At 40.3% G+C, this 15,000-nt stretch overlaps 1 protein-coding gene across 1 annotated transcript in view; it reads right to left on the bottom strand.

Moving 5' to 3' along the window:
* LRRC63 (leucine rich repeat containing 63) overlaps positions 1 to 15,000 on the bottom strand; it is a 53,021-nt gene that overhangs the window by 19,337 nt on the left and 18,684 nt on the right. The window contains 4 exon segments of the mRNA XM_030565271.1: positions 1,037 to 1,173; positions 7,348 to 7,446; positions 11,364 to 11,521; positions 12,346 to 12,483. Coding sequence (XP_030421131.1) covers positions 1,037 to 1,173; positions 7,348 to 7,446; positions 11,364 to 11,521; positions 12,346 to 12,483 — 532 coding nt within the window.

The raw sequence follows: 15,000 nt of genomic DNA on the forward strand, positions 1-15,000 counted from the left end.
TGTGATTAAGGTACGTGGAGTGGGATGCTTAAGATTTGGGTTCAATTCCTGGCACTATACAATCTGCTTGGGCAAGTCCCTTCATCTCTCTGTGCCTTTCTTCTCCATTTTTAAATTGGGCATAACAACACTTCTCCTCTCCCTTCTGTTGTACCTATTTAGATTATCAACTTTTTCAGATAGGAGCTGCCTACACTATGTGTATACACAGCTCCTAGTACAATGTGGCTCTGATCACAGATAGGGTCTCTGTGTACTACTGATGTTGATGAATATTTGCTTATGCATATTTGTAGCTATATATTAGAGCTGTCAATTAATCGCAGTTAACTCAAGTGATTAATTCAAAAAATTAATTGTGATTTAAAAAATTGATCACGATTAATCACACTTATAACAATAGAATACCAACTGAAATTTATTAAATATTTTTGGATGCTTTTCTACATTTTCAATATTGATTTCAATTACAACACAGAATACAAAGTGCACAATGCTCACTTTATTTATTATTTTTATTACAAATATATGCACTGAAAAATGATAAACAGAAGAAACAGAATTTTTTAATTCACCTCATTCAAGTACTGTCGTGAAATCTCTTTATCGTGAACGTGTAATTTACAAATGCAGATTTTTTTTGGTTACATAACTGCACTCAAAAACAAAGCAGTGTAAAACTTTAGAGGCTACAAGTCCACTCAATCCTACTTCATAGTCTACCAATTGATAAGAGGAAATGAAATTAATATATTTGAAAATGTAGTAAACATCCAAAAATATTTAAAATAAATGGTATTCTATTGTTGTTTAACAGTGCGATTAATCATGATTAATTTTTAATCGCTTGACAGCCCTACTATATATAGTATATATAGTATATAAAGTATATAAGCCTTTTTTGTAGGTGTAATTTACAAAGCCAGTATGGAAATGAATTAATGAATGAATATAATGTAGGTCACACAAAACTGAATCCTTGTTTGAGCACAGAAATAGTGCAATCTAATCTATTCATTAATAGTAAACACCTTACCCAGTGGGAAGGACAGATAGTAAATTGAAGGACATGTTAAGGATCCTAAGTGTCTTGAGTCTGTGGACATCATCAGGAATCTCTTTGATGGGGTTGTTTCGGAGCTTCAGTACTTCTAAGTTTTTAATATTATATACCTTAGGAGGGGAAGAGGTAATGGAAAAAAAGTTGTTACCACAAAGACAGTCTGATTCCTGTTATGGTAAGACTTTCTACATTTCTAACATTAGTAAGTGACACTGTAAGAACTAGAAACAAAGAAACTGTCCTAATATTGTATGAATCTTGTATTTAATGTATAGCAGTAGCTAATTAGTAATGTTATTTTAGTTAAAGTACCTTATAAATATGTAGTTTCTGGGCCTGATCTTGATCTCACTTACACTCCTGTAGTATTATAGGTTGGGCTGGTAGCACTGTCTACTATCAAGGTTGCCCTACACTTCCTAATACAAAAACATGTTTTCAGTTGCTTATAACTTAGCCAAACTAACTGTTTTGGCTGAAATTTTCCATGCTGGGTGTCTGCCACAGGCTGAATCTTTTTGGAAAATTTCAGCCAGAACAGTCAGCCATTTTGAAGAATGAGGCTAGGGAAAAATACATTATTTTGACTATGTTGAAAATATGATTAAAATCTTTTTTTTAAGTTCTAGCACCCCCATACTTAGGGATTTAAAATGTGGCAGAGGGGTGGCCTTCGTATCATGGATGTGCCTTTTGCTGTCCCTATGAAAATCAGCCCAAATTTGGCCAAGTTATAAGTCTTTGAAAAATCACAGTTCACGTATGATCAGTAGAGACTTCTTTAGATTTTAGCAGCTAATTTCCCTAAAGATTCTGTCTGCATTGAATGTGCACAGACAGGTCAGAGAAGGACTTTCCCAGTGATGGCAGCTCCGGGTTGCTGCAGCCCATACCATATCTGGGTCCAAGCACATTAACTGAGACATTGAGAACACGGGTGAGCTAATCCCCCCGCCCCTGCCCCGCTTGGCCCATGCAACATGGAGGAGTCAGAGACTGGGAGCCAGGAGGGAATTCGGGGATTGGCTGGGCACAGAAACTGGGACTGGTTGGAAGGAGACTAGGAGACGGGAAGGGACAATGGGAATAAGGATGGGGAACCAGTATCATAGAATAGAATCATAAAATATTAGGTTTGGAAGAGACCTCAGGAGGTCTTCTAGTCCAACCCTTTGCACAAAGCAGGACCAACACCAACTAAATAATCTCAGCCAAGGTTTTGTCAAGCCGGGCCTTAAAAACCTCTAAGGATGGAGATTCCACCATCTCCCTAGGTAACCCATTCCAGTGCTTCACCACCCTCCTAGTGAAACAGTGTTTCCTAATTCCAACCTAGACCTCCCCCACTGCAACTTGAGACCATTTCTCCTTGTTCTGTCATCTGCCACCACTGAGAACAGCCTAGTTCCATCCTCTTTGGAACCCCTCTTCAGGTAACTGAAGGCTGCTATCCTTCGATCTGCTGGCAATGCTCCTACTAATACAGTCCAATATGCCATTGGCCTTCTTGGCAACAAGGGCACACTGCTGACTCATATCCAGCTTCTCATCCACTGTAATCCCCAGGTCCTTTTCTGCAGAACTGCTGCTTAGCCAGTCAGTCCCCAGCCTGTAGCGGTGCATGGGATTCTTTCTTCCTAAGTGCAGAACTCTGCACTTGTCCTTGTTGAACCTCATCAGATTTCTTTTGGCCCAATCCGCCAATCTGACGAGGTCACTCTGGACCCTATCCCTACCCTCCATCGTATCTAACTCTTCCCCCAGTTTAATGTCATCTGTGAACGTGCTGAGGGTGCAATTAATCCCATCATCCAGATCATTAATAAAGATGTTGAAAAAAACCTGCTTGATACCGACTGCCAACTAGACATCGAGCCGTTGATCACTAACTGTTGAACCCAACAATCTAGCCAGCTTTCTATCCACCTTATAGTCCATTCATCCAATCCATACTTTTTTTAACTTGTTGGCAAGAATACTGTGGGAGACCATATCAAAAGCTTTGCTAAAGTCAAGATATATCACATCCACCGCTTTCCCCATATTCACAGAGCCAGTTATCTCATCGTAGAAGGCAATCAGGTTGGTCAGGCATGACTTGCCCTTGGTGAATCCATGTTGACTGTTCCTGATCACCTTCATCTCCCCCAAGTGCTTCAAAATGGATTCCTTGAGGACCTGCTCAATGATTTTGTCGGGGACTGAAGTGAGGCTGACTGGTCTGTATATATTTGCCTTTTTCCAATCGTATAGGACCTCCCCTGATCACGAATTTTCAGAGATAATGGCCAGTGGCTCTGCAATCACATCAGCCAACTCCTTCAGCACCCTTGGATGCATTAGATCTGGACCCATGGACTTGTGCATGTCCAGCTTTTCTAAATAGTCCTTAACCTGTTATTTCACCACTAAAGGCTGCTCACCTACTCCCCATGCTGTGTTGCCCAGTGCAGCAGTCTGGGAGCTGCGCTTGTGTTTGAAGACTGAGGGGAAAAATCATTGAGTATTTCAGTTTTTTCCACATCATCTGTCACTATGTTGCCTCCCTCATTCAGTAAGCGTCTCACACTTTCCCTGACCTTCTTCTGTTGCTAACATATCTGTAGAAACCCTTCTTGTTACCCTTCACATCCCTTGCTAGCTGCAATTCCAATTGTGCCTTGGCCTTCCTTATTACACCCCTGTATGCTCTAGCAATATTTTTATATTCCTCCCTAGTCATCTGTCCAAATTTTCACTTCTTGTAAAGCTTCCTTTCTGAGTTTAAGCTCAGTAGGTGGGAGATGGGAGAGACAGAGATTGCATGAGGAGCTGTGCAGAGTGTGGGACTGACTAGGTAAAGAGACTAAGATAAGAACCCACTGTGTGTGTGGGGAGTGAATAACGACACTGAGATTGGAGTCTGGGGAAAGAAATTGGAACTGGACTGAGAGACAGTGGGGATGAGGAATGTGGATGATGAGACAAGACAGGAGGCCAGTCTGGAGGAGAGAGACAGCTTAGATGAAGGTCTGGGGTGGACTGGAAATGTCTGGGCAAGGAGACTAGAACAGGGAGCCCTGAGGGGTGAGGTAGAGCTTGCTGGACAAGGATTCTGAGACTAGATGAAAAGTCTGAGAAGTAGAGACTCAGAGTGGCTAGATAAGGAGAATGAGACTAAGATGAGAAGCCAGGGGTGGGGAAAAAGCAGGACTGGGACAAGGAACAGTGGGAGAGATGAGATACTACAGATCACGCTTGGGGGAAAGGGACAGACCAATCTGGAATAGAAACCAATATTCCAGAGTCTCACCATTCCTCTCCTGTGAATAAGTATTGGTGTAACCCAGTGGCAAAGTGTGCTAGCCCCCTTGAGTACTGCTCCAAGCAGTAGTATGTTATCATCTATCAGTTACTCTGTTAGTTCAAATGGCAGAGGTCTTTGTGATGGATCCAAAGATTCCAACCCTGCTGATGACCCATGTGGGCCTCAGTACAATGTTTTTCAGTTTGCTTTTTCAAAAACCTAGGAAATTACACAAAAACTATGTTAAGCAAACATTATTAGGCTTGCAAAGTCAAACACTCAAAATTTAGAAATGCCAAAATTAAGGTTGCCAGGGCAACCTTAATTTGGCCTTTATGTGTATGTATTATGATACAGTCTAATTACACTATCACATACTATTTTTCCACAGTACCCCTACTTCTTAACTTGCTCTGGGGATGAATCAGGGTTGTGTAGTACAGAAGGCTGTTGTCTGCAGGCACCCTGCTTCATTTATTGCAGTTGGAAGGTGTGTGGTGAATGAGACGGGACTATAGGAAGAGGAATGATTGTCTCATAGAATCATAGCAGTGTAGGACAGGAAGGGACCTCGAGAGGTCATCTAATCCAATCCCCTGCACTCAGGGAAGGACTACTTAATAACTAGACCATTCCTGACAGGTGTTTGTACAACCTGTTCTTAAAACCTCCAATGATGGAGATTCCACAACCTCCCTAAGCAATTTGTTCCAGTGCTTAATTACCCAGACAGTTAGGAAGCTTTTCCTAATGTCCAAACAAAATCTCACTTTCTGCAATTTGAGCCTATTCTGAGAGGTTAACAAGAACAATTTTTCTCCCGCCTCCTTATAACCATATTTTATGTACTTGAAAATGGTTATCATGCCCCCACTCAGTCTTCTTTTCTCCAGACTAAACAAACCCCATTTTTCAATCATTCCTCATAGGTCATATTTTTTAGAATTTTAATTATTTTTGTTGCTCTTCTCTGGACTTTCTCCAGTTTGTCCATATCTTTCCTGAAACATGGCACCCAGAACTGGACACAATACTCCAGCTGAGGCCTTATCAGCACAGAGCAGAGTGGAAGTGGTTAAGGAAACTGAATGCTGCCCTGGAGAATCTGATTCTACTCCTATTTCTGCCATAGAGTTCCTATGTATACTAGGCAAATCACTTAAACTAAACTTTTACCAGGTCATCACTAATTGTGTGTTCCTCATTTTATGGGTGCCCAGGAGACCTTGAGGCTTTATGTGCAGAAGTGCTGAGCACTCACAACTGCAACTGAAGTCAATGGAAGCTGTGCTTTGAACATACATAGGGCCCTACCAAATTCATGGCCATGAAAAACGCATCACAGACCATGAAATCTGTACTCCCCTCATGAAATCTGGTCTTTTGTGTGCTTTTACTCTATACTATACTGATTTCACAAGGGGGGGAGAGAGGAGAGAGACCAGCATTTCACAAACTGGGGTCCTGACCCAAAGAGGAGTAATGGGTGGGGGTGTCACAGTATTACCACCCTTACTTTGGTGCTGTCTTCAGAGCTGGGTGACCAGAGAGTGGCAGCTGTTGGCTAGGCGCCCATTTCCGAAGGTAGCTCCCCACAAAACCATACCATGCCACCCTTCCTTCTGCACTGCTGCTTTCAGAGCTGGGCAGCTGGAGAGTGGCAGCTGCTGACTGAGGGCCCAGCTGTGTAGGCAGAAGCTCAGAAGTAAAGGTAGCAATACCATACCATGCCATCCTTACTTCTATGCTGCTGCTGGAGGCAGCTCTGCCTTCAGAGATGGGGTCCCAACCAGCATCCACTGGTCTCCAGCTGCCTAGCTCAGAAGGCAGCACCGCCACCTACAGCAGCACAGAAGTAAAGGTAGCAGTACCGCAACCCCTCCTACAATAACCTTGTGACCCCTCCCCAACTCCTCCTTGGGTTGGAATCCCTATAATAACAACACCATGACATTTCTCATTTAAATAGCTGAAATCATGAAATTTATGATTTTTAAAAAGCCTACAACCATGAAATTGACCAAAACGGACCGTGAATTTGGCAGGACCCTAAACATATATATACTGTGCTCTATAACGGTAAGTACTCTGAAAAATCAGGTTCCAGGATCACAAACTGGGCTCCCAAAATTAGTGCATAGTTTTGACTTTAATCTCTTTGTGCCTCAGCTCTCCATCTGCAGAATAGGGATAATAAACACCCACTCATCTCACAGAAGTGTGGTGAAAATCAAGTCACTAATGTTTGTGAAACACTCAGATGCTATAGTTCTGAGCGTTATACAAAGTCCCTGAGAAATTTAATACTTCTGACTTCAGAGGAGGATTTGAATAATGTGAGGTAACTAAATCCTACAGCCACACACTGAACAATGAGGAGAAAAAAATATTGACTAGCTACGTATTAGTTGAGTACTGTTCATCCTGTGCACTGAACGAGGCATGGATCCTGTGGAAAAGTAGTATGTAATCATGTAATTGAGGACTGGATCTTAGCGTATGCACAAGGGAGTTGAATTAAGATTGCACAGGCAATTTTAATTCTGGAATTTCCTAACTTTTGAGTGCTTGACCTTGCTACTGGATTAAGGTTCTTTCAGAGTATTTTTTGTGTGTAATATTAATATCAACCCATAGATTGGTGTTCTATAAATGAGGATAAATTTAAATTGGGAATAACTTCCCATTGAAGTCAACTGAATGACACTAGTATAAAGCAAGATTGGAATGAGACCTTCAGACACGGATGCAGAGGTATTTCTAAATCTTGTTGGAATTTTTCCAGGCTCACATTGATTCTTACTATCCCATAAATAACCAGAAAAGTAAAGGAATGATGTTTTTCCAATATCTGAGCTATGCAATTTGCATCTATTATTAAATCATTGTTGTTTGAAAGTCTATTTTTTTTATGTTTAGTTTAATATTAAACTATAAAAATTCAGGCTGTCTTACAGTTTTACCCTTAATAACAATACAAAAAATAACTGGTACATACCTCCCTGGGAAAGAAGTGTAAGTCATTGAAAGACAGGTTAAGATACACCAAAGTGTCGACTAAAGGTGTAAGGTCTGGAAGGAGAGTCAGAAAATAGCCCTAGAAGACATAAACAGTAGAAAAGATATATTAACTAAATAAAAATCAACATTTTTTATCAAGAGGAAAAAAAACGAGCTAAGAACAGGCTCCACCAGGACTTAATTTAAAAGATTTATCATTAAAAAAATAATTAGACAAATCAGCAACATGACTGCATTGATAGATACATAGAATCATAGAAGTGTAGGACTGGAAGGGACTTTAGGTTATCTAGTCCGATCTCCTTCACGCAAGGCAGGACTAGACTATTCCTGACAGGTGTTTATCTAACCCAGGTGTTGGCAACCTCTGGCATGCGGCTCACCAGGGTAAGTACGCTGGCGGGCTGGGCCAGTTTGTTTCCCTGCCGTATCGGCAGGTTCGGCCAATTGCAGCTCCAACTGGCTGTAGTTCAAAGTCCCAGTCAATGGGGGTGGCAGGAAGCCACGGCCAGCACATCCTTCACCCTTGCTGCTTTCTGCCGCTCCCATTGGCTTGGGACGGCAAACCGTGGCCAGTGGGAGTTGTGATCAGATGAACCTGCCGATGCGGAAGGCAAACAAACTGGCCTGGCCCTCCAGGTGCTGTCATAAACAGATAGTTAAGGGTTAATGTCTCTTCTACCTGTAAAGGGTTAACAAACAGGGACCCAAACACCTGACCAGAGGACCAATCAGGAAACAAGATACTTTCAAATCTGGGTGGAGGGAAGCCTTTGTTTGTGGGTTTTGGGTTTGTGCATTGTTCTCTCGGGGTCCTGGACGAGACTAGAGGTGCAACCAGGTTTCTGCCAATCTCCCTGCTACAGTCTCTTATCTATTCAGAATAGTTAGTAAGTAAAAAAGGCGGTTATAGTCTTTTAACTTGTTTTCTTATTTGCAGATGTGTACTTGCTGGAAGTAGCTTAAACTGTGTTTCTGCTGGAGGAAGCTTCTTTCTATTGTCTATAAGCTAGAAAAACCCTGTATATTTACCATCTTGATTACAGAGACATTTTTTATGTTTTTCCTTCTTTATTAAAGTTTTCCTCTTTTTTTTTAGAATCTAATTGATTTTTTTTTGGTTATCTTTTGTAAGACTCCAGGGAAGGGAGTCTGCACTCACCAGGGAATTGGTGGGAGAAAGGAAAGGGAGGAGGGAAGAAAAACCTGCTCTCGGCGTTTATCTCTGTATCTCTCTCTGGGAAAGAAGGGAGGCGGAAGGGGTGATTCAAGGAATTGAATCACGGTGGTCTCCTAGGGTACCCAGGGTGGGAAAGAGCTGGGAGAAAAAAAGGAAGGGGAAGGAAAATGGTTTATTCCCCTTTGTTTTGATTCAAGGAATCTGGGTCTTGGGGGTCCCCAGGGAAGGGTTTGGGGAGACCAGAGTCTATCAGGCACTCTACCTAAGGCCTGATTGGTGGCAGCCTATCAGATCTAAGCTGGTAATTAAGCTTAGAGGGATTCATGCTAGTACCCATATTTTGGACGCCAAGGTTCAGATTTGGGAATTATACTATGACAGGTGCTTACCGTGGTGAGCCGCATGCCAGAGGTTGCTGATCCCTGGTCTAACCTGTTCTTAAAAACTTTCAATGATGAAGATTCCACAACCTCCTTAGGCAATTTATTCCAGTGTTTAACTATCCCTAACAGTTAGGAAGTTTTTCCTAATGTCCAACCTAAACCTCCCTTACTGCAATTTAAGCCCATTGCTTCTTGTCCTATCCTGAGAGGTTAACAAGAACAATCTTTCTACCTCCTCCCTCTAGTAACCTTTTATGTACTTGAAAACTGTTATCATGTCCCCTCTCAGCCTTCTCTTCTCCAGACTAAACAAACCCCATTTTTTTCAATCTTTCTTCATAGATCATTCTTCTAGACCTTTAATCATTTTTGTTGCTCTCCTCTGTACTTCCTCTAATTTGTCCACGTCTTTCCTGAAATGTGGTGCCCAGAATTGGACACAATACTCCAGCTGATGCCTTACCAGCATGTCTTGCACTCCTGCTAATATATCCCAGAATTATGTTCGCTTTTTTGCAAAAGTTTTATACTGTTGACTCATATTTAGCGTGTGACTATAAACCCCAGATCCCTTTCCAAAGTTTTCCTTTCTATGCAGTCATTTCCCATTTTGTGTGTGTGCAACTGATTGTTCCTTCGTAAGTGGAGTACTTTGCATTTGTCCTCATTGAATTTCACCCTATTTACTTCAGGCCATTTCTCCAGTTTGTCTAGATCATTTTGAATTTTAATCCTATCTTCCAATGCACTTGCAACCAACCCCTCCCAGATTGGTATCATCTTCAAACCTTATCAGTATACTCTTTAAGACACTTTCTAAATCACTGATGAAGATGCTGAACAGAGACAGACCCAGTACCAATCCCTGTGAGTCCCCACTTGATATTCCCTTCCAGCTTGATTGTGATCCACTAATACGTACTCTCTGGGAATGGTTTTCCAAACAGTTATGCACCTACCTTATAACAGTTCCGTCTAGGTTGTATTTCCCTAGTTGTTTATAAAAAAGTCCTACGAGACAGTACCAAATCATTATGCAAGGAGCATCAAAATATTCACCTAGCTGAGGGCCACATTGGCAACTCAAAACTTCGTCTGCCTCGCCTCTCAGCTCTCACTTCATTGATGTCCCCTTCCCTCTTGCATCAAATTTAAGCTAGTTCCCACTTTCTATGCTCTTCATGGCCTAGTTCCTACGTTTATCTCTTATTATGCCCTCTTTGTACAAAATATACTGGGCTCTTTCCTGTGATCTTCCTAAGGTGCATGGAATGAGTACTCCGGGGCTGTCTAGCTAAATAGGTTCTAGGATGTACACATGATGTTTGCAACTCAGAGCTCCAGAATCCTAGAAAGTGAAGCTTCTTCTTTTCATTTTTTAAAAGCCCTTTCTTTCAAAGCTAGGGAACACCATATAAAAGCTATGGTAAAAAAAATATGAATTTATGATTTGGCTTAAATCAGGAAATTAAGTTACGGTTGCATGCACAACCTTTGTCTACACCCTTGGTATAAATAGTTTGATACAGTATTTAATTACGTCATATATTATAATCTCAATACATTAATATACTTTCTCTACAACCTTATATCTATTTATGTGCAGTAACTATTCCCTTGTATGCTAGAATTCATGAGTCATTTCTATGAAAGTTACATAGTAAACCATACCTACCTAGCAGATGCTACAGATTGAATAAACAGGGAGCATAATAAATAGTTGAATAAATATTAAGCATTATTATACTGACAGATCAGTTGTCAATGCTTTGACTCAACAGATCCACACATTACATGAAAACAGAAATAATTAAAAACAGCAAGTACATAACAGGGCCGAACTGATGACAGGCAAGGTTCTAGAAACTTTAGACTGTCATGTCTCTGGCCTTCTAGAAAGAGGGTTGGGCAGCTTTTCCTGCCTTCAGGATCTTGCCATTCCTACTTGCACGGTGCTGAAGCAATCTGATGGCACTACAAGAGGAGAAGAAGCAGCAGTGTGTTCAAACTCAGTCCACTACTGCAGGAGGTGCTGGGAGCCAGCGGATGTCACATAAATCATGAGGTGCATCAGAAAAATGAGGAGAGACACACAGCATAACGGAAGAAGAGTGTGGGTGAAAAAGGGGAGGAAATAGATAATAGAGAGGGAGACCAAGGTGAGGCAAGAGAATTAAAAAGGCGCATCTAGAACAACCAAGCTTAAGACTACTCTAAAATTACTAAACAAATCTTAAATGATTTTAGCCATTTTTAATTTTTAAAAAGTGGCTATATACTGAGAATTTTAAAACCAGGTTCTAGGTGGATTAAGTTAAGAAAGCCAAGTTATTAATCCTAGGGAAACTGTGCTTCTAATGAAAGCAGCAGTTGACCATTAAGGATAGCGATATGGAGAGTGGGTGCAGTTGTAATTTTTAAAAGGTGTACCTTAAGATTAAGTGCATTTCTGCTATGCATTATGCAATATAAAACTGCCATTCTGGACCTGGCCATCAGCTGTTCTTGTTCATCCTGCTCACTTAAATTCTGGTACCCAAATCCCTGGATACCCTTTATAGTACCATCATCAAGAGTAAGATCAGGTTCTGCAAGTAAAATATATGTAGTCAAATACGGAAATAAACATCGAGATTAGGAAATAAAGAACTAATGCTTCATTATGTAGATCCCAAATGTATAGCCAAATCCTTCCATGCACTGTCAGATCTTACTCAGGCAAAATTCCCTGATACAAATCAGTATCTTAGCAATGCCTGGGTAAAGACTCCAGAATTTGACCCTTTAAAAGCATTCACATTTATTCAACTTTTTTTTGAAGGGTGAGCAGCAGAATAGGTTTCAGCTATTGATAAAAGGGCCTGACCAGTGACTTTGGATTTGGAGAGAACTTTCCTAAAGTTTGGGAGCATTTTGTTCAGGTCCATCTGTAGCTTCAGCCCACAACACATGATGTTAAAGAGATTGAAGATTTTGTTTCTCTTTAGATAAACCATTAAAGCCTACATTTTCAGAAGTGGCAATTGATTCTGAGGGTTTTAATTCTGGGAAGCTCAACCCAGGGCACAAGCTTGGGATGAATTTCAGGTTTGGTTACAAAAGCTTTCTGCCACTCTTACTGTTAACATCCCAAATGGATTCCTCAATCACTAGTTTAAGACCTTACAATCCTAAAACCCAACAGAGTGAAAAGCTTTGGCTCTGAATTTCCTTCCTGTCTTGATTTTATTGTAATTGTACATTTCTAATTATTATTATAATGTCCATTTCATTCTCCCCTTAACAATGGCATGCACTATTGGGAGTTGATAGTAGGACTGCTCTTCATCTTTTATATTGCCATTACAAAACTACCACTACAGTGCTGAACATAGTTTATTTCATACATGTAATGTATATATCTTGCCCCTACCTGAAGAAGGCACTTTTTTGTTCGGTCCATGAGTGTACAGCTTTAAATTGTCTGTAAAAGATCCTTTTCCTTCATCACCTTCTTCTAAAATCTGTTCCGATGAGCTAGATTTTCTCATTTTCTCCTCCAAAGCCATTTCTGAAAAAAGTTGGGAGTGGTGGTAGAAGAGGTATGTGAGAAATGTATTAACTTAGTCAGACTACCCCATTTCTCATTTACACAAAGCACCATTTACACAGCTCTGCAGCATAAACGGACCATCAAGTCAGCATTTAGTTTTAAGGCCCCTTTACATTACCAGAACAGCATAAAGAGACAGTGTAAATGACCACCAGGGAACTGAATTTCTTATCATAGAGAAGCTTGCATGGGTTATAGGACAGCTATCTGAAATTCCTGATACGCTATTTCACTAGTATTCCTGGCAGTCATTTAAAAAAAAACCCATACCTATATTCCCACTAAAATGCACTGTAGGCTTATCTTAGAGTTAAGATTGATGCACTATATTTTCAGCCAATGCAAACCATAAGAATGGAAATATGTATCTATGTCATTCAATAGCCCATCTGCACTCCACTCATCAGTTCCCTTTCTCAACCTTAGCTCCCTCCCTTCCAGGAACCACAATTCACTTATCTCCACTCATTTTGAACAACCAATGTGCAGTCTCAACACCACAATCACATTAATGGTTGTGTTCATATGATTAAATATAGAGTTGGTGTGGTTTCATGTTCCATTTTACATAACCTTATATATAGTTTTGTACTGGGGTGTGTAAAAGAGATAGAGGGTAAGACTGTAAATGGTGGCTGCAAACTATGTTTTTATGTAACATTCAGGAAATGTTATATAAATGGGTGATTTATCTGGTTGGTGATGGGCCCAAATTTGGAAGCAATTTTAATGTAAAAATAACAGAATTGAAATATGCACGTGTGTCGACTGGTGTGTAGTATTTACAGTGAGAGTTGAGTGCCTACTTGTTCAGGATGAGGGTGGAGATATATATTAATATTGACAGTTCAGAACAATAGATTGTACAATCAATTTAATGACAAAATGCCATAACTATCTGGTTACAGTGTGTATTCATTTTAACGTTCCATGCAACCCTTGAAATAAGTGTCTCTCTAAGATATATTTAAGAAAATAATGGGTGAATATTGCCTACTCAACTTTTTTTCTACCCATCACCCTTCTCCAGAAAAAATATATTAAAAATGTTTACAATATTTCAGGTCATAAAAGGCCAAGCCTGTAAATTAGCAAAGAGAAATAACAGAACTGGACTGTCTGACCAGTCCTAGAATCAGGTCAGATTCTGACATTTTCATTAGCAAACAAAAATTACATTTAGTGACAGTTAAGGCTTGCTTACTTCGCCTTTGTGAATCACTACTAATTTAGCTACAGGAATAATTGCTCACCCCTTTCTAGACCAGGCATCAGAGGAGACTAGACACACTTTCACAGTGAGTTACCCACCTATTTAGTAGTTAATATAAAATTGGTGAGTGGGAATCACCAGTTGATTCTATCCCTGGCTCTGGGAGGGGGGTGCAGTTGACAGTAGTGAAAGATAGGCTATCCAAAACTAGGTTAGTTGCTCCAAAAAGGTCATAGCACAGTGGCTAAACTTGGGATTGTGCATGCCATAAGCTTGGGGTTTAGGCCACCAGTGATTTCACAGTAAGCCCTATCTCTTGGCATATTATTTATTGTTGAATTAAAATTCAGTGGGTTTGTTTGGCACACATTTTCTGTTACAGCAGAAGAGGTATAAAAATAGATAAACAATACCGATGTATAATTGATATTCTACAAATCAGCACGTGAGGAGCAACAATCTGGACAAAAGATAGGTCCCAGAGAGTTGCAGAGTTTTTGCAAAAGGGATGCAAAGAAGAGTGAGGCAATCCAGGGAGGCAATGGAAGAAGGAATCATAAGAAAGGGCAATTTTATTATTATTCTCTATCAATTCATTTTTCATCACACCATCACGAAAAATTCAAACAGTGCTCAAAATTTATATTCTATGTTTTTGTTTTTGCCTATTCAAGGACATATATATATATAAATAAATAAAAGGTTAAAAGTTATGCTGTAACACAATCTTAACTATAGCACAGGGCCTGCTGCACCATAATTTTATCAAACATTATTTACTTAGACGTCGAAAATTGGAAAAAAATATGGTTCTCTAGCGCCTGTCTCTCCTGGGAGCAAAGGATGTTGATTGTGGGGGATACACTCATCTCCTAATCAAAGATCTTGGCTGAGTGCTTTAGACTTGGAGGAAAGCCATAACAAGCCAAGATCCCTGGTAACATGGGGCCTGATCCTGCAAACTTTTACTCTCCCATGTATAGTCAATGGGGCTATTTACATGAATAAAGACTACTTGCATGGCAACAAGCCTTTGCAGGAATGACCTCATATTGTTGCCTTGATTTGTCAACCTGTTTAACCCTGTGCAGGTAAGCAAAAGCCACTATGTTAGAAAGCCCAATCCATTCTTTACTCAGAAATACCATCAGAGTCCTACTGAAGCCCGTGGGCCCAATTCACTGTTGTCCTGCACCTTATGTAGTTATTTAGACCTAGATTCTTTAAGGTATTTAAATGCTGCTTTACTCAGGAGCCTAAAT

Source organism: Gopherus evgoodei, chromosome 1 (genome assembly GCF_007399415.2).
Source record: "Gopherus evgoodei ecotype Sinaloan lineage chromosome 1, rGopEvg1_v1.p, whole genome shotgun sequence".
NCBI classification, from domain to species: Eukaryota; Metazoa; Chordata; order Testudines; family Testudinidae; genus Gopherus; species Gopherus evgoodei.